Source organism: Adiantum capillus-veneris, chromosome 11, assembly GCF_014529385.1.
Source record: "Adiantum capillus-veneris isolate H3 chromosome 11, ASM1452938v2, whole genome shotgun sequence".
In the NCBI taxonomy this organism is placed as follows: domain Eukaryota; kingdom Viridiplantae; phylum Streptophyta; class Polypodiopsida; order Polypodiales; family Pteridaceae; genus Adiantum; species Adiantum capillus-veneris.
Window position 1 is genome coordinate 105,668,558 of NC_140941.1, and position 23,907 is coordinate 105,692,464.

Here is a 23,907-nt window from a genome sequence, read left to right on the forward strand (position 1 = left end):
ACTCTCCAAACTCGCAATCTTCCGCGATGGAATTGTGCCTCCCTGTGGGGGATTAGCAGTTAGCTAATCCAATGTCTGCTCAAAAGGATCTTGCCTTCGCAAACGCGCATAAACCCCCAGAACTATACATATTCATTTGAGTAGCCCAACTAGTGGGGCATTACCATATGTGCCAATGGGAAGAGAGAGATGCACAAGAACAAATCATCACGCTACATGAGATAGAGAAGAAGGTAAGCTTTCCATTAAAGCTGTCAACCTGCACCCACTACTCACAAACACTCTGTCGGTTCCCAAAAAAACAAGTAAAAATAAAAATAAGAAAAAATATGTAGTACATATTTAAAGAAGACAAGGGAAAAATACGCATCCTAATGACATCTTGTCTTGACCTTTTGGGATGATCTGAAGGCCAATTTCAAGAGGAGGTATTATTCTAAGTAGAGAGAGCCTTCTGGTTTGCATGGAAGGTATTAAACTCCTGTTTGCGAGGAGTTCCTTTTGAATGCAAATTCCCAGCAACCAAGATAGATTGCATCATAATTTGAAGGGCATTTCGAAGATATAACTTCATGCGTTTTTGGAGTGTCGGTTGCAGTCTTGCTTCAAACTTTCATAAATGGAAGAAGTATCTCCAAGAACTTGTCGACGTAGTCGGAAATTGCTTCATACTCTTTTTAAGAGAGCCAATCCCACTCTTTCTTTACAACAGTTTCGAATTCATAAAACGCAAGCATAGCATCCCTGCAACTCTCTTCCAACTCTGTTCCCAGAGTCCTCTTCTTGCAAAACAACTCTGCTTTCTTGGACGCAAAGTCCGTCCTTGGGAATCTCAAGTTCTGAATCCCAACTCGAGAGTCTATCATTGTCAGATTCGTGAATCTACTTCCCAATCTCGGGTACGAAACACTTGAGCTGATCTGGCCCTAGTTTCACAGAGCGCTTTTCTCCTGCAGAGGCTCATGTCTTCCTATGTTCCTACTCCTTCGCCAAAAAGAAGTACACATGCAAACAAATTGTAACAAACTTGGACACTCCAAGTTAAGATTGTACCGCGACACAGCAAAGATTCACTTAGAAATAGTACACAATCCACACTTGATTCGACACGACCCAGCCGAGTTCCGTGCCTAGAGATATTGGCCCCAAAGACTGGCGCCCCTTTCGGTATTTCTTTTTGTATTAATCTGTGTTCAAAGTACAAGAGAGTGGGAGAGTTCTCACTCCCAGATTCTGCGTCCAGATGCTCTGAGTTGTGAGGGCCCTGCCCACGTATTTAAAGGTTACAAGGGATGCCCAAAAGAAGAGCCCCAAAAGCAATAAGCTTAAAAGCCTTCTAAAATAAAGCATCAAGTTCCAAAAGCTTCAAAAGTTGTCAAATTCAGTGTAAGGTGCAACGGAATGAATGCTTTGCTCAAGATGAGTGCTCCGAACTGTGCTCAAGGGTTCCTTTTACATACGGAAGGGAGAGCCTTCCATTCCTTTAGTGAGAGAGTGCAATGGACACAAACAAAGTGGTAAACACTGTGAATGAAGGTGCTGACACTGAGAGATAGAGAGAGAAGAGAATACGACGCCAGAATGTTGTCAAACCCTCCTTCAAGGGCCCCACTCTCTATGGCGAGAGCGGTCTACTATTGATTGCACAAATCTCTACAATGCGTTGGACTTGCCGACGATGTCAATGATGATGAGGACGACGACGAAACGGGCTGAAATCTGAAACTGCTAAGGGCTGAAATCTGCAAATCTTTATCTGCTGATTTCTGACTCTATGTCGGTGACGATGTCGATGGTGACGATGCGAAGACGACACGCTGAAAATGCAGATGCTGAAATCTGCGTTTTCCGGGCTTAACTGCAAACTTCGATGGATCCCACCGTGCGGCGAGGACCTGCTGGTGCAAACTGCTAACGCTAGGGCTGATCTGTCTTCTACTATCGCCAGGCTGCTGCAGATGCAAAAACGCTGGCTGGTCTGGGTGCAAAACGCTAGACCTTCTTGCAGATGCAAAAACGCTAGGCTTGCGGGGGCCCTACTGAGAAGGTGTCTGTTGAACTGAGTTCCTGATGCCTCTTCTGCCAGAAAGTGCTAACTTTGGTTTTCTTATATATTATCTTAGCAAAATTGCCCTACCTACTTTCCAACAAAAGTCACTTAAAAATAATAAGTGAAAATGTCAAAAATAGGAAAAATAGGTTTAATGCTCTGGAAAATTCCCTTGATGGATTCAGATGAGATTGCTTATGGTCATGTTGTGTGCAACCGGAGGATATGCATCTACTCTAAGTGACTGGGCATGAACGGTCTGCGAACAGACTCACAAAAGTGCCATAACACTTCCTATTCTAAACTGAATTAACTGAACTGAACCCTAGTCATGTTGTAGCTTGTCCACACACACATAGGGTTGGATGTGTCACGTCACATCCCCTCCTTTTCAAAGTGAGGTACAGATACCGAACTATATGGCGTCAAGGGTAGCATCCGGAATCCTCGAAGGTACTCTTCGCCAGCCCACTTTGATGTGTGGGTTGTGCGGTACTTGAACTTCATAAAGGTCTACAACGCTTGCTTCTTTGGGCCACGCCGAAAGCGACACAAAGTCTTATGTGGCTCCTTCGATACTTCAGCTTTGCCTATGGTCATGCTTCTTTCTTCTTCAAGAATCTCCAAGGCTGAAAATTCCTGAAACCACTTCCAACACAAAAACATGAACAAACCCATTCCATGTGAAGTGACAGGAAAAATACTATCCCTTCGAAAAAACGGTGTATGCAATGCATATGAACATAGAGACAGAGTACCAAACCATTCATCAAGCACACGCAAACAACGGGGTTGAATCTTGACTTTTTTATCTAAATAAACAATTGTGGCAATACACAATGGAAATGCCCATGCTTGATGCTCAATCCTTGTTGTGCTCTTTCTAATATTGTGTCATGCCAAGGAAGAGACATGGAATGGGACTTCCTTGAATGCAAACATTTCATCTTTTCATGAGAAATCCGCATACATCCGTACTCATTCATGAGTGAATCGTGTTCATTGTGCAATATGTCATGCCTATGAAAAGGGATCACATAAAGACACAGACTAAAATACAGGAAACGATAACGAATGAAACACTCGAACAATGCGTGCTGACTAATCATGCGAACACAAAGTACTTCCTGTGAGAGTTCTTGAGACCTAGGCTCGAGTGCCAAGATCGGTTCTTCTTGAGGGGGGTCTTTGGCCCTCGACTCAAGAGCCAAGATCGGTTCTTCGTGATTGATCTAATCTGCAATGAGGTTAGCTTCACTAGAAAAAGTATCAACTAACACATCATCCTTGTGAACAATCACATCATCCTTATCTTGCAAATCATCATGCTTGTGAGAAATCACATCTTGATCATCATGCAAATCATCATGCTTGTCATTGTCATCCAAATAATCATGCTTATCATTATCATTCAATTCATTATGCTTATCATCATGCAAATCCTTTGTGTCATGCTTTAGAGAAGAAGAGACTGAGAGAGTCTCCTTTTCTCTAATCTCTTGCATCTGTGCCTGCACTTGAGAAAAGAATCGGAACAAGGCGGCTTTCCTTTCATTGTGCTCATGCTCTATGACTGTCATTCTTTCTTCGTGTTCGCGTTGTATTTCTGCTTTTCTTTTTGCGGTCTCCAAGCGTGCTTGCTCACACTCATGCTCAAAGTCTACCTTTCTTTCAGCTTGTTGTGCTTCGCATTCTAACTTCCTGTCAATAACATTTGCTCCTACTCCTCCATAGAAGTTAGTGCAATCCTTGGCGTAGCTGGGGAAGGGAGAGGGTCGGAAAAACCTCCTAGTGGGGAAAACTCTTCTTCGCCACTCCCATGCTCACCACCTCCATGCGAAGTATCCATTCCGCTTCGGGTGATAACCATTCACTGAAGTCGTAGGTTCACTGAAGTCGTAGGTTCTCGTGGGTTCTTCTGGTCTTGGATTTTTAAGTTCACGAGGAACCTGGGTTCTTGGGGGTCTTGGTTCTTGGGGTTATTGAGATTCTTTTTTCGCTTGCAATCTGTGTTCGAGAAGGATCTTCTCTTCACCCAAGTTCTGCTCTTTTCCGCGGGTGCATCCCTTGGCGGCCTTGCGCTCACACCAAGGTTGCTTTTTCCCACCTCACGTCGATTGGCCGGCCCCTAAGTGCACGGTCCGCTCTCAATGAGTGAAAAGAGGGACAAGCAGAGGTTGGACAAGCCCTTCTTTCTTAGGTTTCTTGTCACTCTTCATTCAAAAACACGATTAGGAATCGACACGCCCAAGAGGACTTGGGTTACGTGCAACCGCAACAAGCAAAAACATTCTTGTGGTTCTTTCCTTGAGTGATACAGAACACTGCCAAAGCTCTGATACCAATGTAAGGTGCAGCGGAATGAATGTTGAACTTTGCTCAAGATGAGTGGTCCGAATTGTGCTCAAGGGTTCCTTTTACTTATGGAAGGGAGAGCCTTCCGTTCCTTTAGTGAGAGAGTACAATGGACACAAACAAAGTGGTAAACACTGTGAATGAAGGTCTTGAGACTCAGAGATAGAGAGAGAAGAGAATAAGACACCAGAATGTTGTCAAACCCTCCTCCGAAGGCCCCACTCTCTATGGCGAGAGCGGTCTACTAGTGATTGCACAAATCTCTACAATGCTTTGGACTTGCCGACGATGTCGACGACGACGAGGACCACCACGAGATGCGCTGAAATCTGAAAATGCTAAGGGCTGAAATCTACAAATCTTTATCTATTGATTTCTGACTCTATGTCGATGACGATGTTGATGGTGACGATGCGACGACGACGTGCTGAAAATGCAGATGCTGAAATCTGCCTTTTCCGGGCTGAAACTGCAAACTTCGATGGATCCCACCGTGCGGCGAGTACCTGCTGGTGCAAACTGCTAATGCTAGGGCTGATCTGTCTTCTGCCTATCACCGGGCTGCTGCAGATGCAAAAACGCTAGCTGATCTGGGTGCAAAACGCTAGACCTTCTTGCAGATGCAAAAACACTAGGCTTGCGGGGGCCCTACTGAGAAGGTGTTTGTTGAACTGAGTTCCTGATGCCTCTTCTGCCAGAAAGTTCTCTTCTCGAAAAGCAATTCCCCGAAAGAGCTCTTGTCGAAGAGAAACCTCTCTTCCAAGAAGAGGTGTGCTCTCAAATCAGCCCCGTCTGCAACGTTTATGGGCTGAAAACAGAGAGAGACAGAAAATTGTCACGATAGAAACTCTTTGTATGTACTTCTTCACAAGGGCACTCACGCATTCGGTCCTGGCGACATTGGTACACTTGAGGCAGCCATGGGCATTACCGGCAACGTCTTCTTCGCGGCTAAAATCTGCAGCAGCATCTTCGCCATGAAACCGCTGGCCTTCTCTGTCTCTACGAGAGAGAGTATGCGTTTGTATCTCCTAGCAACCGGCGGGAATAGGGCCAGCCTTGCCGGTAGGAATAGGGGAGGGAGAGGAGCACTAGAGAGAGGGAGAGAGAGATCGTTGATGCTCAGCCAAAATAAACCTTATACGTTGAAAACAATGCTTGCATGCAACCACATGCACAGATGCAATGCAAACATAGACTTCCTGGGGGGAAGCATCTGCTTTTCCGAAAAGCAACCTGCTTTCATAAAAAGCAATTGCATTTCCTCGAAGTTTCCTTTGAACCCATCTTCATTCAACTGCTTGCTCATCCTTATGCACAAATCTAACACAGTTCGGAATTTCCTCCCGACTATGGAATATTCCCTTTTTGATGCCCTCGTCACCCACCTTGTGACACATCAAGAATGCCCTCACCTAGTCCTTTCCTACTGAACTTACGGTACAATCCTTCGCAATGCTCTATATGTCACCCAACCTATGGCGCATTAGAGTTGTCCGTTCTCGGATGGTCGAATACTTCTTCCCAATGCTCCCAATCACCCATTCGATGTGACGCATTAGAAGCATAGTCACATGGGACACCAATTTTTTGGGCTTCTCATCCCCACCTTTCCGTCTCGCCCTCTTTTTTACACTAAAAATCCATTTGAGCCTCGTCCCTCGTCCCCACTCCTCGGGACGTGTCCCTTGTGACTATGACTAGAAGTACTCGTTCCTGGTGGCCTTACAAATATTCCCGTTCACAGTGCTCCCGCCATTACTCTGAATGACGCACTAGAAATATTTGTACTCAGATGTCTCCAATGGGAAAAAACGCTCACACTTATATTTCCAATAATTCACTTAAAGTTAATTTTTTGTCAGAAAAAGCCAATTTAGCAACATGAATTACGTTACGTCTGAGCACCTTCGCCTTTCAGCTTCACCCACAATGTTTTCACGATAGGACAATTTGAGTAGTCGTACTTGCTCGCAAGGCAGAGTCAGCACATCTCCAACGTTTTCTCAGCATGACCCAGCATTTTCAACCCTTGATCATGAACGTTTTCAGCCCAAGACAACCAGCGTTTTCAACATTTGAGCACCACCAAGAGTCATCCCCTAGCCTCATCATGGTTGCAAATTCGAGCAGTTCCGACATTCACCCATAGCCTCGTCGTCAACACAATACCCCACCATCTAGCACCCCTTGTGTTCTCGCTTGGCTCCTGCCTAGCTCCGCATAAGGACTCAAAGAATCCATCAATACCTCGTCGTCAGTGCCGTCGACATAGAACCCATCAGTACCTCGTAGTTGTCGTCGACATAGAACCCATCGGTACCTCATCTTCGTCGTCGTCGTCGTCCACACAGAACAATCAATACCTCATCATCCAACCCATAAGTACCTTCAATTCCCCAGTACCTTCAGTATCCACAGTATCCCTCAGCACTTGCAATACCCTAGTATCAGTAGTACCCAGCATCAGTAGCATCAGTACCCATTAGCATCAGCATCTCAGCAATTAACATCATTGTATCAGCATTATGCAAGAATAAAGAAAGTACTTGCTTTGGCAACAGAGCAAGGGAGCCCTTGAGGGTTTGGGACCCGACATGTACCCCAGTATCAGTAGTACCCACCATCAGTAGCATCAGTACCCATTAGCATCAGCATCTGAGCAATTAACATCACTGAATCAGCATTATGCAAGAATAAAGAAAGTACTTGCTTTGGCAACAGAGCAAGGGGGCCCTTGAGGGTTTGGGACCCGACATTTGGTGTCGTCTCTCTCTCCCTCCCTCCCTCCCTCCCTCCCTCCCTCTCTCTCTCTTTTTTTTTTTTTGGCAAAAGTCAGGGCTGTATATTACTGAGTACAATATAATCCCCAACGGATGCCAAAATAGCCTATCACGTGGGGTGTACAAGCTGAATGTAAGGAGGAGAGCCACTATAGTGACTACTCGACTAGAACAATCTCATGGTGGTCGGTGTGAGGAGTGGAGGAGAAACCACCGTGGAGGGGCATAATGCCAAGTAATCTGACCACCTGTCAGTGTGAAGAAGAGTGGGGATCGAGCCCAACACCGAAGGAAGGCAAATCGACGAGTCTCGGCTGCTCGAGATGTACCTGAGGAAGAATCCCACTGCCAAATCAGGGTGTGAATGATGTCCAGCCAAATGGTAGTGAGGATATCTTGAAGGGGCTGTGGAGCCGCACTTAGAATGTGAAGACAACGAGCTCTCCAAACATTCCATAGTGTAATACTAGTGATGACTGAAAAAACTTCGTCACGTGTCTGAGAATCCCCCTGCCAAGCAATCTCTCTCTCTCTCTCTCTCTCTCTCTCTCTCTCTCTCTCTCTCTCTCTCTCTCTCTCTCTCTCTCTCTCTCTCTCTCTCTCTCGCGTTCAGTTCATTTCAGTTCTTTCATGTGAAGTAAAGTGTCCCTTCTGTTTGTGCGGAGTACTAGATCCGAGAAAAATCCTTAAACCTTTACGTTGCACCTGACAGATGCAGCCTAATCCATGGATTTCTGACCATTGCAATGCATTATGAAACATGAATAAAACAACATGTTGGTGGCGGAAAAAGCTACAAGATGTTCGGAAAAGTAGTCTTCCTTTGAAAGGGAGGTTATTCTTGTGGAGATTGCTTTTAGGGGTACTACCTAAGGAAATTACCTGGAATCTCGTCACATTGCATCCGCTCGATGCGTGATGTTCTTGTCAAGCTGGGACTCTTGCTCATTTGCTTTGACATTGTAAGCATACAACAAATTTTATTCGCATAGTTGCTCGATCTCATAGATTACATTTTCCCTCTTAGCATTTTGGAAAACACTTTTGGCTGTTGAAAGTGCTTTCTGCTCCTCTAAGATCTTCTTGACCTTGATAAGCTACTCGTTACTTTGGGGTATCTGGAACTTCAAAAATCAGTTGTATTTCGTCAACCAGATTCAGATATCTTTACTACATTCAACATCTCATGAGATATGCATTGCGGTTGTCCTTTAACAATGGTGAAACATTTTTGGACACCTATCTATGATATCATACCACAGAGGATGGTCTAGGCCAACTACTACATGGCTATTAGATGGTTCGCTGATTTTTTTGAGACTTAGTTATCGACGCCTCACGAGGTTGGTTTGGTCAAATAGATGTGTATCTCCGTACCTTCTTATAGTATGGTTGTGTTGCAGATCCGCACATGTTAGATTACTTGTGGATGATTTTGGAGGCACAGCCCAGGGGTTTAACAATTTCTTGTCTTCTATAAGATGCTTACAACCATAGTTGCCAAGAAACTAATTTCTCCAATCACCGAAACTTTCAAACGCTTCAAAACTTCTCTCAAACATTTCAAAGGGAAATACTTTCTACACGCGTGGAAATCACCTTGTCTTGTCCATGTGTTACTTTGATCGAAGTCTTCAACTTCAAAGGAATTTTTGGGTCTCCTAATCTACTTATGTTAATTTGAATGTTCATATGTTATCACTGTAAGCTCTACGCATACATATTTATGGCTTGACACTCAAAACATTTTAATGAAACTATTATTGTGGCGTTTCATAAACTAGCGAAACCATTTCGAAAACTTTTCAAACTTGTTTCATACGAAACGTTTCGAAACTTCGTGGCTACTGTACTTACAACGGATGCTTTATACCAGTCAAGTAGGTAGCATTGGACATGTTGGTTTTGCTACACTGCAAGGGCCAGGCATAACTTTTGGCAGTAATTCCTCTACTCCTCTCACGATTGTGACTTTGTTACATTATTACATCTAGTTCTCATTGCAGATACGAGGAGGATCCCCACACTTGGGTGGTCACGACACTTCGCTCTAGAGACATGCCTCCTCTTCGTCAAAAGCCACGCTCCTTTGACAACTAGTCACGCCCCTTCACCCAAGGGTTGTAGCTATTCGTCCAAAAGATATGTCTTTACATCAACAATAATGTCTCTTCACCATGAGACGTGTCTTTTCATTTGACTCTTTGTCTCCTATATAAGGAGCCTAATGTCCTCAGTTTCATTCAATCAATCACACGCACGGTCTCTTAAGTCTCTTGTCAGAGTTATCTTTTCAAGTACTTGAATTAGGACATACATCCTCGCAATTCCAATGCCACTTTGCAACAAGGTCTTCAATCTCCTTAGGAACCTTTATGGTCGCTCAATCAATACCTTCACACATAGTGGATGCTCCAACAACTTCTTTAACACTAGCTTAGTTCATCAACTTCCACTACAAACTCAAAAGAACCCTCACTAATATGACGTGGAGTTAGTAAATGGATCATTTTTAACTTGTGATCAGACAATTGAATAGTCGTTTGTACTTCACTTGAGAAACTAGAAACTATGCTTCATAATATCCCTTGATTTTTATATACCGACGTTTTGATCGACTCTTAAGTACGGGGTGGAAAGTCTCATACCAAAACATTGTGTCTCGGAATGTAACATTTTATGACGATGCCAAAGCTTTGAAGTATTATAGTGAAGATAACCCGGACTTTGAGCTTATATCTTTGTCTCCATACGACATGACTCTTGGTCTAACATTGGTCTTTCCAAGATGATCTAGTTATTAACTTTTGAGTCTACAAGGACCTTATAGTACACAAATGGTTATTAAAGCCTCAACTTTACAAGTTAACCAACCTATTACAATCAATTATACAATTGATCTGATCAGCAGATACACAGTCTTATAAATGAATCCTTGGAGTCCTTAATTCTTCCAATAATTCAGTGATAAGAGACGAAGACATGGTAGAGAGCTTACTAAGCTATTCCACTAATTAATTCTTGAAGGACAAAGATGGCGCACATGTGAATTAGAAGATGATGATGCTTTCTTTCATGTACTTGATGTTCCAATTGCAACCTCTAAAGTTGTTGCTTCTGATGATAATTTTGAAGAATTTAGGATGCACCGTCTTATGAAGACAATGTTATTCATTGAAGATGTAACAAACTTGGACACTCCAAGCCGAGAATCTACCATGACAACACAAATAACCACTTCAAAACAATTCACAGTTCACAATTGATTTGACACCAGTGTGACATAAAAACGTGTTTCATGCAGATGAAACCCCGAAACCTATGAAACGTTTTGCCGAAACGCATTAAACGGACAGGCATTTTTTATGAAACGTTTAAAATTGGGGCTTATTTTCCAAAAACTTTGTTCAATAGAAGTACTTTGCTAAATGAATCAATGATGCATCAGTTATGATTCATGAAACTAGTGGCTGTGTTTTAACTTTCATCAATACTGAACATCTCTTTGATCGTGCTCGCTTGAAGTTGCTTCTAAGCAGTGAGCACATCTCTCTCTCTCTCTCTCTCTCTCTCTCTCTCTCTCTCTCTCTCTCTCTCTCTCTCTCTCTCTCTCTCTCTTGGCCATTAAAGTCTAGAGTCATGTGTGCTACATTGTATACATATTTATTATATTTTATTAATATATAATTTAATGTCGTTTATGAAACTTGTTTCATGTTTTTGACGCTATGAAACGAAACGTTTCAAAACCTCGAAACCTCGAAACGGCCGAAACCACGAAACGTTTCATGTCACACTGTTTGACACTGGCCCGACGGAGTTCCGTGCCTAGAGATATTGGCCTAGAGATTAGCGTCCCTTTCGGTATTTCTTCTTATATTAATCTGTGTTCAAAGTACAAGAGTGCGGACAGGCGCTCACACTCAGACTCTGCGTCCAGATGCTCTGAGTTATGAGGCCCTGACTCCTTATTTAAGAGTACAAGGGATATACCTTCATAAGTTCAGAAAAGTCTGAACTCACGAATTATAAGAGGAAATAAAGCACTTATAAAACAATAAAAGCAAGGGACACAAGAAAAGAAAAGAAAAACAAAACAAACAAACAAACAAACTAACTAAATCACTTAGTTTGCTACGAAACAAAACTAAATAAAACAAAACATTATTAACTAAAAATGTTCTTAGAAAAGGCATGTGTAAAATAAGATGACACAACTTACTTGGCTTAAAACAAGTACTCAACTTTAAGCAAAAGAAGGATAAGACATCTAAAAAACTTAATCCTAGAAATCAAACTTCACACATGCCAAAAGCAAAGCCCAAAGAGCTGGAATCAAAAGCTGAAACGTAAAAGCTTTGGAAAATAAAGCAGTTCAATCTTTTCTCTCTCAAGCCTTGGCAAATAAAGCAAAGCTTTTTAGAAAAACTCTCTCTCTAACTCCTTGCGTAGGAAAATCCCACGCTCCCAAAAAACTGCCCACGCAAACGCAAAAGCCCTGCTTTCCGTACGATCAGCCAGCACGAATAACGAAGAGTGCCGTAAAGCATTCCACGTCATCATTTTGCGCAAGATGAAGCTACAGCCAAATTTTCTCACGCCAGGACTGTCCATACCACAAAAAGGGTGTATGTACGAGGCAGCCCCCTATCCTTGCCTGAGAGAGAGTGTGTGTGTGTACTGGACATAGTGACATAAAAACCCGTTTCAGCCCATCTGAAACCTCGAAATGACGAAACAGCCGAAACGTTTCGGCAAAACGTGCGGAACGAGTTGATTTTTTCTTTTTTGCCCCCTTTTGACCAGTTAACCTCAAGCCACCCGTTCGAGGATTTTTTAAGCCATGCACAAAGACCGCCTCAAACAATCGATAGATTTTTTGACCCTCACGCACATCAAATAATGTCTCTCTCTCTCTCTCTCTCTCTCTCTCTCTCTCTCTCTCTCTCTCTCTCTCTCTCTCTCTCTCTCTCTCTCTCTCTCTCTCTGAACCTTACACGTCAGCATGGCCCCCTCTTCTTTACCTCCATGTTGTTGCAATTGGTTACCGACTTACCTTGTTCACTAGTGACTCAAGTCTCACATCTAGATTTTGGTATTTCATGTCTTTACAAGTGAATTTGTATGTGTATTCAATGTATAATCATACGAACATAGATATAAAACGAAACCTGTGTTTCGTTTTCTTTGAGCTCCGAAACAAAACGTTTCAAAAACCTCGAAACCCCGAAATGCACGAACCCTCAAACCGTTTCATGTCACACTAGTACTGCTGGGCACGCCACGTCACTGGGTTGTGACATACCCCCCCTCTTGAAAGCATTGTTATCGCCCTCAATTACGCCTGCAAAACAGACAGAAGCCATAAATAGTCTTAGCAAACACTGACTGTTACTACCGACGCACTAGGAACACACATTTAGCACATGTACTAATCGACAATCACATCACACGACATCACAGGGCATCACATGACAAATCACATTCAACAATCATTCGGATCTTACACCATGATTTTATCAGCAATGCAGTTAGCAATCGCATCTAGATCCACTCAGGACCTCATAGATGCCCGATTGACTAGCCCCTATTGCAACCATGTCTATTTGAGATCATTCAGACCAAAATGTTGTAGTAATTTCGTCTATCAGTTCCTGCACTTAAAAACAAGTCGAGAATAAATCAGTTTCATATTCACGAATTCCATTTCATAAAGTCATACAGCAGAATACTGTCAGCTCTCAATACCCCCGAAGCTCAAAGAGACATCAGTGACTCTAGTATTCTAAAAATCAAGGCATCTGTTGACAAAGGAGTGGAGTAACTCTCCCCTCGTGCATCCCACTGCACCATATCTGCGGCCAAGTTGAATTCTGGGTTCCATTTGGAATAGACTATGCTAAACCAAAAGCTTCAAGGTAAAGGTTCACATTCTGAGGAGTATCTGCTAGGTCCTCCTCCTCTATCCACTTCGCATCCAATGAAGGATAGTTCTTGAATTTAACCAAGAACCGCCTTCGTACTTTACCCTTATTCTTTGTATCCTTATGTGCCAAAATCTGTTCAAGAACAAGGATCTCCTCGTTTTCTTCCACTCCAGGTTACTCATCGGCCTCCCCATCTTGGGGCACATCACCTTTGAAAGGTTTCAAGAGACTCACATGAAATGCAATGTGAATCCTACAAGTGTCAGGCAGTTTCAGTCGAAAGGAGACATCATTGATCTTTTCAGAGATCTGGAAAGGGCAGTACTATCACATACTAAGCTTTGAAAAAAGCCTCTCTTTTCCCTTCTTCTTTCTCAGGCGTGCCTTCTCAAAACATAAGAGCACCCAATCATCCTACTTCAATTTCAAATCGCGACGATGGCGATCCGCTGCCTTTTTCTGTCATTCCTGAGATTTCTGCAAAGCCTGGAGGACCTTGGCAAGAGTAGTGTCTAAGTCGCGCGTATACTCATCTAGTGGACAATCTACCACCGTGAGACCTCTCCCTATCTCATCTTGGTTCATACTCGCAAACCCTAAAAACGGAGCAAAAAATCAGCCCTAATTTGACCACCTTTTGGCAGGGCGAACATGCAGAATTTCCTGTTTGTCCTATAAAGAGGAACCCCCTTCCATAATGCCCTTCCCTTTGTCGGCCATAGTATAATCCCGCATTCCTGTACTCTGTGTCTTCACCCAAAACAACCAAGGCTCGCTTCTTGAGGAAAAAGTGATTGATATCCCGGCAATGGAACGTTGAAACCGCCCGTGGGGCGGTAGGCTTTGACTTTCACCCGAAATTCTTTAGGAAACCTGCGACAAGAATTAACACTTAAGTACACGCAGCTCGGAAGCTAGAATGCCCCGAGCAGACGCCGACAACCTGTAGGCCCCAAAATTGGCACCCCTTTCGGTATTACTTTATACTTTGAGACAGTAAATTACAAAGTAGAGTCCTGGGAATCCTTTACTTGTATCCCGCTAGATATTACCTGTTTTGGCCAAATTTCGGCAACATAACAACCTCAAAACTTGCGCGAAACCAATTTCCCTGATGAAACTCACTTCCACTAGCATAAACCCTCTGATTCCTGCCCAAAAACAGTAATTCAGCACACTGTATTTACTTGGTTTTGCCCTGTTTTCAGCCCCAAACAGTCCCCTAACTGTCCTCTGCCAGTGGGGAACGATTCCCAATGATTCTGGCGTCCGTATGGCTGAAAAACAGTCAATTTACAGCGCATACACAGCGCTGAAAACGCACCTGTTTGGTGAGGTTATGACCCTCACCGGTGCCTGCTTTTGGAGTAGCACTTAGCTACTCCTGTTCCTACTAAAGGAGGCTCTTGCCTCAGCACAAAAGCATGAAACCACCCAGCTGTACATCAGTCAAATGAAGAGCCCTCTTTTGGGGCATCACATAACTGTACGTAGGGGGGAGAGAGAGCACTGTGTAGTGTGCAGGTCATAACTCCTAGCACCACACAGTAGATGAGAGGGAAAGAAAGCACACCATAGCTCTTAACCTGTGACAGGTTCTCAATGATGCATCCCCCCAGCATAAATCGAGCGCCCCCTCTTTTGAGCTTGACCTGTAATGCATCTGTGAACAAATAGATGCAAAAGGGGAAGATTTCCATGGCTGCCAAAACCTGCGTATCACTGAAAATGCAGCAAAAAAGCCCTGTAAACACGCATCTGATGCCTTCCAATGTTGAAAATGAGCTCCTCGGTCCTAGGTAAGGTCATAGGAAGCTCAAAAATGGAGAGAGATGGCCGAAAATCAAAGTTATCAACCTCCAAAACTGCTCCAAAAAGTCAGTTACGAGTTCTGTTCTCACAGACTTGGTAAATTGGCCAAATAGTGTCACTTGGCACTCATACATGCAATTTCCCCGCATTGGGCTTCCCGCTTAAAAATCTCTTAACTGTTGACTTTGCAGCAGAGTAATAAAATGTTCCCCTTGTCATTCTGAAGCTAATGACGCGAACATATTTCATGGCCCAAAATAGCAGTTCCCTAAATTTTAGGGGATGTTCCGTTGGACTCCCATTGGTCATCTGACCATCAATGCCCATTAGGACCGCATCCAAAAATGCAATGTAACCGAGCTGTCAGGTACTTTCCTTTGGTAACCCCACCTTGACATTGTACCTTTATTGAGTTCACTTCCTAGTATCCGCAAACTTGCTAAGTGTGACGGGGGGACCTGCATGATCTTGAAATGAGCCGAGACATCCTTTTACTTTACGAGTTCCAGTGCCGACCAACTTCCCGTCTGCGGGTGAAACTACCGTTCACATTGGCCATACAATGTCCGACCATTTGCAACTTCAAAAAGAGGGTCTCAAAAATTAAACAAAAATCAACGAAAAGAAACCAACTCCTCAAGTTAGCAATTGCCACGTCCTCGTGACAGAGACCATCACAACCTTCCAAAGGCATTATGTAAAAGTCCTCATGCCCCACATACCCTTGACAATGCAACCAAAGTTTGCCGACAGGTGTAATGGCTACGTCCCTGCCGGGTGCCGCTAGAACTGCCTCTACAAGTGGTCCCATCAAATCGGGAGACATCTCGAGCTGCGCCGCCAATTCCGGTGAAATGAAGTTGGCCTTGGCTCCTCAATCAAAGAAGATCAAGGCTTCTTGGTCTTTCACTTTGCCCCAAGCTCGGCAAAGTTCTGTACTCTCGTCCAACGTCCTGGGATCGATACCCACGCAATCTGGAACCGGTCTTGTTTTCATCTTGCCTTTTCTTCCACGTTCCTCAGCTGCTCTCGAACTCTCAGGCCTTTCGACATCCTTGTCGTTCTGTTCTTTCTGTACCTTTTTAGGGAAGTTCGCGAAGATATGTCCAGTTTTCCCGCATCCAAAGCACTTCCCTTCCTTGATGTAGCGAGCTCTCCCCTGAGGAGTGAACTTGGGTCGTGCATCCTTCTTTTCTGGGTTGCTCTTTCTCTTTCTACTTTCATTTGTCGAAGTCTATTCGGCTCTTGGTGTCATGATCTCATCGGTGGGGTAGGTCAAACTGCCCGACTGTATCCTTCTTGGTCATCCGAAGATGGTTCCAAGCAGTTCGTATATCACGTTCATACTCTCGAGTCAACCAAGAAGAAATAAAAAGCCTCTTGAATTTCAACCATTTAACTGGCACATTCTTGTTTAATAGAAGTGTGGACCACCAAGTTCAAGCATTCCCCTTAAAGTAAGAGGCAGCTCTCTAAATCTTAGAATGCTCTGAGTAACGCCCCCCGGCGAAAGCGATGTCAAACTACTGTACAAAAGACAAAGCCTTCGAAGCATCTCTATAACCAGAAAACGTGTCAAATTTAATTGATTGTCCACCTTCCTTAAACTCTCGGACTTTCTTGCTTTTGTCTTCCAAAAAGTCATATTGGTTGGCTTTATAGAAATTCTTCTTCTTTGCATAAAAAAAGTTGTTGTCGGAGTCCGAACTGTCTGAAGAGTCGTCCTCTGTAGAACAGTCACTCATGGGGCGAGATTTAGAATTCTTTGCCTTTTTCTTGCCCTTTTCGAAGCGTTGCTTTTTGCTTTGCTTTTTGCCTTTCCTTTCTTCTTTGCTCGAATCATATGAGTTAGAAGAGCTGTCAAAAGAAGAAGAAGAAGAAGAAGAACTGGGTACTCCTTCAAATCGAACACGCTTCTTCTATTTCTTTGCCTTTTCAAAAGTAGATTGACGACCCAAATAACCCGGGAAGTCAGTGCTTTTTGTCGTGCTTTTTAACTTTGTTCTGCGCGTCAAAAAGCTGAGCAATTCGTGCATCAACCACCTCCTCTAATTCTTTCTCTGTATAACTCTTGGGAGTAGCAGGTTTCTTGAGAGTGGGTTTTCAAGGTGGTTTTGTGGTTTTGTGGTTTTCTGCCACTACGTGTGTACCTCATCGAAAGAAGTCTAGCTCATATATTTTGCAAATTTCGGATCCTTCGCAAAATTAAGCATCGTCTTTGTTGCATCGCCGATCAATTGACGACGCTCCATCTCCTGACGCTCCGCCTGAGTAGGCGCAGGCGGGCCGTACTCCTTGCCTGAATCTTCGTTGTGCTCCCTTCTCGCATCTCTGGATGCAAAGGGAGTCGAATAATCTTTGCCTGAAGCCATAGGTGCCGTGGAAAAAATTTAGGGATCGGATTTATTGTAGAAGAGAAATCGGTCGTGCTCTGATACACCAGTGTAACAGACTTGGACACTCGAAGCCGAGAATATAACGCGACAGCACAAATAACCACTTCAAAACAATTCACAGTTCACAATTGATTCGTCACGTGACAGTCGGGCACTACGTGCCAACAAAAAAGAACAGACTGAACAGACTTTTAGCACTTCAATAAATACAGAACTGAGAGAGAGAGAGAGAGAGAGAGAGGACACACGACACTGAGTGGCGAAATTCCACCCTAGAGAGTATTGGCCCCAAACCTTGGCGCCCCTTTCTGTATTTCTTTATATTGCATCAACTCAGTACAAGCCGGTACTCCAGACTCTGCACCTTCTCCAGGAAGCATGCCAGAGAATGAGCCCTAACCTCATATTTAAAGGCCCTTGGCCTGAAAAGCAATTACAGTGAAAAGCCTTTAAAACTCAAAAGCTTTTGGTCCCAAAAGCAATGCCAAAAGCTGCCATTGTAATTTACGAAAATCTGTACAACCTACCACGTCATCATGCGAGTGCAATTTTTGAAAATCTGCCACGTCATCAGTTTTTTTCCTATGTATGTGGGTCTTGCTTTATTTTAATCCTTTATGTCACTTGGGGCGCCATCGGAGGGCGTCCCCATAAGTTGGGAGGACTTCTTCTATTACTTGTTCTTCTTAGGGTTTAAGCCCCTCGACCGGCATCTATAAGTTGGCTCCATTCTTTAGGCTTTGACACATCAGCAGTTTGTGACATCTCCCCTTCTTGAAAGAGTAATCGTCCGGGATTACAGCATATCTGCAAAAAAAACTCAAGTTCGCTCAAAAAAAAATTCCGAGGGACAATCAGTTTGCTCTTTTTGTTAAGGAGTTAGCTTCTCCTGTCGGCTCTTTTTATCAAGGAGTTAGCTTCTCCTTTCGGCTCTTTTGATCAAGGAGTTAGCTTCTCCTTTCGTCCAAATCGGAACTCTTGATATTCCAGCGTAGTAAAATTAGCCATCACACCCAGACCGTACTGATCTTCCACGGGTGTCTTGATGCACTAAAATTACATACCCAGGCAATCTCATCCAATTAGGAATATTCAGTAGTTGGCACATCACAATGCAACACAAATGGTCACATATACATGTTATTAGACATAGAAACATAAAGTCGTCGATGAACACTCCTCCCGCATAACCTAACAAGGTCCGGGCCGGGAGATATTCAACGACTCCCTCATCACTCCTCCCACATAACCTAAAAAGGTCCGAGCCTGGAAATATAGAGGCCTTTTAAAACCAAACGCCCCCCAGACCGCAGCCTGCGTCGTTTGGAGGTGCTGCGAGTAACCACTGCTCAGACTTCTTAATACTCCTCTCGCATAACCATCCAGGTCCGGGCCGGGAGTCACAACAATAGCACTTTTCAATCATTCAATACTCCCCCCGCAAATAACCACAAGGGTCTGGGCCATGAGTATGAACAAGCATTCTCAAACATAATTTCTCACTACTCCACCCCAAAGTAAAATCACCAATCATTGAAACCGGTATTAAAACCAGAGTCAAACAATTCAATTCGGTACCAAGTCAGGTTCAAAATAGATACCATCCATTTCAAACAAATTCCAAACAGGATCACCAAACAAGTTCTCAAACAGATTTTAAACTTAAAAAGCAATCTCGACATCAGTCAAGCTCAAAAAGTCGTCTGACTTTCCATCCTGAAACCTGCACCAAAAAATTAGGGTTAGGTTCATTCCATAGGGTCGTGGCCGAGCACAACATGGTCCATCAGCTCTTGGACAAACAATGTTTCTTTGGCGGCGATGGTAGTCCCATGGTACTAATCGCATTGGACCTCCAAGGTCATCTGATCGTGAAGAGACATCTACTGGGAGATGTCGAGAAACTTCAAGTTATAATCTCCTAGGGTTTCCATGGCAAGCATTTCAAGATACCCCAGTCTGCCAGAAGTTGCACTCTAAAGGAAGATGTCGGAAACCATATAACCTCGGGCAAAAAAAAAAAAATCTTGAAAGCTTGCCACGTCCTTGCAAGTGTGCGGCTTGGTAGCTATAGACATCTGCATGGTACTGTTTCTGAGAAAAACAGCAACTCGAAACAAATCTTGGATCCTTCTTTTGCAAGTGATCTTAATGGCTTATGCCCTATAAGACATGAGCGGTGAAGACGAGAGCGCGCCCGATGCGCGATGAAGTAAGGGTGGGAGTGGCTAATAAGTCCAAGTTGGAGGGCAAAGATACCTTGAATAAAATTCCAATAGCTCTGTCTGCTCTACTGTAGGATCAGTATGCTTTCACAAAAGCACACGCCTAATGCTCTGATACCACTGTCACAAGACGGGCACCACGTGCCAATAGAAAAGAACAGACTGAACAGACTTTTAGCACTTCAATAAATACAGAACGGAGAGAGACGAAACGCGACACGTAGTGGCGAAATTCCACCCCAGAGAGTATTGGCCCCAAACCTTGGCGCCCCTTTCGATATTTCTTTATATTGCATCAACTCAGTACAAGTCGGTACTCCAGACTCTACACCTTCTCCAGGAAGCATGCCAGAGAATAAGCCCTAACCTCATATTTAAAGACCCTTGGCCTGAAAAGCAATACAGTGAAAAGCCTTCAAAACTCAAAAGCTTCTGGTCCCAAAAGCTGCCAACGTAATGTATGGAAATCAGTACAGCTACCACGTCATCAGCCAACGCAAAACGGGGAAATCCGTACAACCTGCCCATCATCATTTGCGCAATTTTTGAAAATCTGCCACATCGTCAGTTTTTTCTTGTGTGTGTGGGTCTTGCTTTATTTTAATCCTTTATGTCACTTGGGGCCCCATCGAACAGGGTCTCCATAAGTTGGAAGGACTTCTTCTGTTACTTGTTCTTCTTAGGGTTTAGGCCCCTCGGACGACATCTGTAAGTTGGCTCCATTCTTTAGGCTTTGACACGTAAGCAGTTTGTGACACTGGCAGAGTTCCGTGCCTAGAGATATTGGCCCCAAAGACTGGCATCCCTTCTGTATTTCTCTTTGTATTAATCTGTGTTCAAAGTACAAGAGTGCGAGCAAGCGCTCACAGTCAAACTCTGCGTCCAGATGCTCTGACTTATGAGGTCTTGCTTGCTTATTTAAAAGTACAAGGGATGCAAAAGCAGAGCCCCAAAAGCTGGAATCAAAAGCTGAAAATTAAAAGCTTTGGAAAATAAAGCAGTTCAATCTTTTCTCTATCAAGCCTTGGCAAATAAAGCAAAACTTTTTAAAAAAACTCTCTAACTCCTTGCGTAGGAAAATCCCACGTTGCCAAAAACTGCCCACGCAAACGCAAAAGCCCTGCTTTCCGTACGCTCAGCCAACGTGAATCGCGGAGAGTGTCATACAGAATGCCACGTCATCATTTTGCGCAAGATGAAGCTGTAGCCAAATTTTCTCATGCCAAGGCTGTCCATGCCACAAAAAGGGTGTATGTACGGGGTAGCCCCTTGTCCTTGCCCAAAGGGTGTGCATGTGTGTACAGGGCACGCCACGTCACTAGGTTGTGACAGAAGCCTTCCTCTAGCGGAACAATCTCCAACTAAACCTTATGAAGCCAAATATAGCAAAGAAGTTCTTGAATGTTGCAATGACATGGAATCTGACACTCAAAACTAGGCAGTTTCATAAAAAGATGAAGTTTTAGACAAAGAAGCTCAAGAATCTTAAAATTCCAAATAACTCGAAAGATTCTTTTCCAAAATACTGTCAACATCAAAAGTCATGTCTTTGAAAGAGGCTCTCATTTTAAATGGGAGCAAATGCCACAATCTCGTGGCTGTTTTGCATTACCTCCGTAGTTCATAGTCATCATGGATATGAATTCAGGGATTGGCCAATCAAGCAGACCCCTATGCTCGACTTGTCAAGGCTCCTCCCCAAAAGATCTGCCCCGTCACCAAATAGACACACTCCTTCAATGATCAGCTACGTTCCATTTCGCCGATAAGTTGTGCCTCTTGATCAATTGGTCCCATGATCCATCTCTCCGCCAAAAGAAGGTACTTATTAGCCAAGGACATGTCTATTCATGAATAGATATGACATTTTGTTTGTGTCTTTTCATCTCCTATAATCAAGAGCCTATTGTAGTTTGGAACATAATTGAAAATCAATCTTCTACTTGATTCTCAGTGTCCGGGTCACTTAATCATAAGTTTTATCTTCGAGTTCTAGAAATAAAACATAGAATTTCCCTAAAATTCTCACAATAAGCCCAAGCAGCGCATTTTTCAGCCCACACTTTATCTATGTGTGCAGAGCATGTGTGAGCAGCTATGGTGTGCTTACAATGCACTTGAAGCCCCTTCTTCATCATGGCTGAATAATAATAATAATTAACTTGAGTCTTGTATCCTCCATAAAAGCTATCTGAGTAGCGTAAATCACATTCCTTTGAAAGTGAGGTTAGGACATCAAGATTCCAAAGGCAAACTCGACCTTTATATCACGTGAATCATAAAGCTATTAAGCCTTCACAGTCCATAGTTGATTAACAAAGAGCTGTACAATCAATGCTCATCATGCATGTGTAATCTTGGTTTCATATGAATGAAGAAATCCACTCTAGAGGGGCACCGGCCTCAACAAATCTAGAGCTACACTATGTTGCTTGCCAATTTGCTAATTTCTTGTGTACCTTAACAAATCCACTCTAGAGGGGCACCGGCCTCAACAAATCTAGAGCTACACTATGTTGCTTGCCAATTTGCTAATTTCTTGTGTACCTTGACAGATTGAGTTGCATATTTCTTCATTGCAACCCTCAAAAATAATTAAGATTTGGGCTATTTAAGTTTAAAGTGGGGATAAGCACATCATACTCCTTACACATCCAGAAACACTATCAACTCTAAAAATAGCTCTGAATATGAAAATGTCATCCATTCAAAGACATGAATAGTTTTTGCTTTTAACACAAGCACAAGCTTGCCTGGTCACTCATTTATTTCAAATGGAAAACTTACAATTGACAATTTGTTTGCAGGTCCTGGGTTGTGAGACTAGTAGCCCCATTTTGGTTTTGTGCAATAGAATTTTGGTACTTCTGTGCAATAGCAGCCAACTGTGTCACCTGGAAAAAAATTATGCACAAGTTCAAGTAAGCTAAAATGTAATCACAGACACTAGGAAAACAGAAAAAGTGAGTTTCCAAATAAATCAGGTTGCTAACTGACAGAAGCAAACAGAAGGAAGAAAACTGCTGTGGAGGTAAAAATTCATTTCAAGAAGACAACAACAAAATAGAAGTACATCGTGGATCGTCAATGGGAGCTGGGGTCAAAGTCCATCAAAGCCCAACCCCAGACTATAAGACCTCAACATTGCCTTACGGTTTTGTTGAGACAGTATGACATTGGTCAACATTTAAAATATGCTGTGCTGAAATGAAAACTCCTGTGACCTTCGACTATTCAAATGGTTCTGATTTGTGTACACGATTTAACGGCTTGAAAGAAGTAACAAATATCCATGAACGAATGTGGCCTCAATCTAGACAAGAAAAGAGGATCAATAAATTGGCCAGAAAAAGGCTCTTAAATGGAAAGACCCGTTGACAAACTAAACTTAAATAAGATTTCAGTTGTTCAAGGAAATAAAAAAAGTTTGAATGCCCCCCTAACTCTCATTGTTAAGAAAGGCAAAAACAATCTATTGGCATATTGATATTGAAGTATGGCTTGAGAAAAGAACACGTAGCAGTCACAAGAGAGCGAACCTGTGGCACCAGGAGCCTCCGTGGCAACAGCTCCTCATGACCTCGAGCACAAAATTCCCACAAATGGATCTGCAGAATGTTACAACTTCTCTTCCATGAACAGAATACCTTTTTAAGCTAACCTAACATTGAGAAGTAAACACCAACCTTGAGCTCTGGAGTAAAAATTATTCGAAGTTGACCTTCCCTTACAACCCGCAATTGTTCAAAGATGCTCTCCTGAATGGCCTTGCCATACTCCAATACCATAAAACCGGAGCCAAGGCGATACTCGTTTGATATATCTACAAACAAAAGCTCATCCAAGATTCCACTATCATACTTGATCTTACAAAGGCGGGGTAGCACTTCAACAGTAGTCTCTGCACATACAGAAAAACAATTGACTTTAGATGAATGTAAGCAATAATAACTATGAGCTAGCTTGGCATCAGATTCATGAGAGAGGGTGCTTACCAAAACCTCTCCCAGGCCTTGAACCACAAATTTCGCAGTGCCAAACATCCTGCATGTAGCTCCAATTTCAATTAAATGCTTCAACTTTCTTCCTAGTCATAGAACACAAAGTAGCAATTTCCATCCATACAACATGTGCTAGTTTAGAACATAATGAAGAGCACATTAACACCAATAAGCCAGCTGTCCAAACGATAAATTTTTGAAATGAAGTCCTGACCAAAAACATTGTTAAGTTTAGTAAATATCACTTTTGAAATGATGATATTAGGAGTCCATGGAAAACCTAGCTTGGTGCTTAAACTCGTTTTCTTGTTGCCGATATTACACCTTGGATGTGTAAACAACTCTTTTAGAACGAGCT

At 43.1% G+C, this 23,907-nt stretch overlaps 1 protein-coding gene across 1 annotated transcript in view; it reads right to left on the bottom strand.

Annotated features, from left to right (window-relative positions):
* LOC147447782 (uncharacterized) overlaps positions 1–23,907 on the bottom strand; it is a 71,652-nt gene that overhangs the window by 43,550 nt on the left and 4,195 nt on the right. The window contains exons 4-7 of the mRNA XM_086523498.1: positions 23,544–23,592; positions 23,235–23,449; positions 23,088–23,156; positions 22,336–22,442 (exon numbers count right to left, since the gene is read on the bottom strand). Coding sequence (XP_086379624.1) covers positions 22,336–22,442; positions 23,088–23,156; positions 23,235–23,449; positions 23,544–23,592 — 440 coding nt within the window. The remainder of the gene's footprint in view (positions 1–22,335; positions 22,443–23,087; positions 23,157–23,234; positions 23,450–23,543; positions 23,593–23,907) is intronic.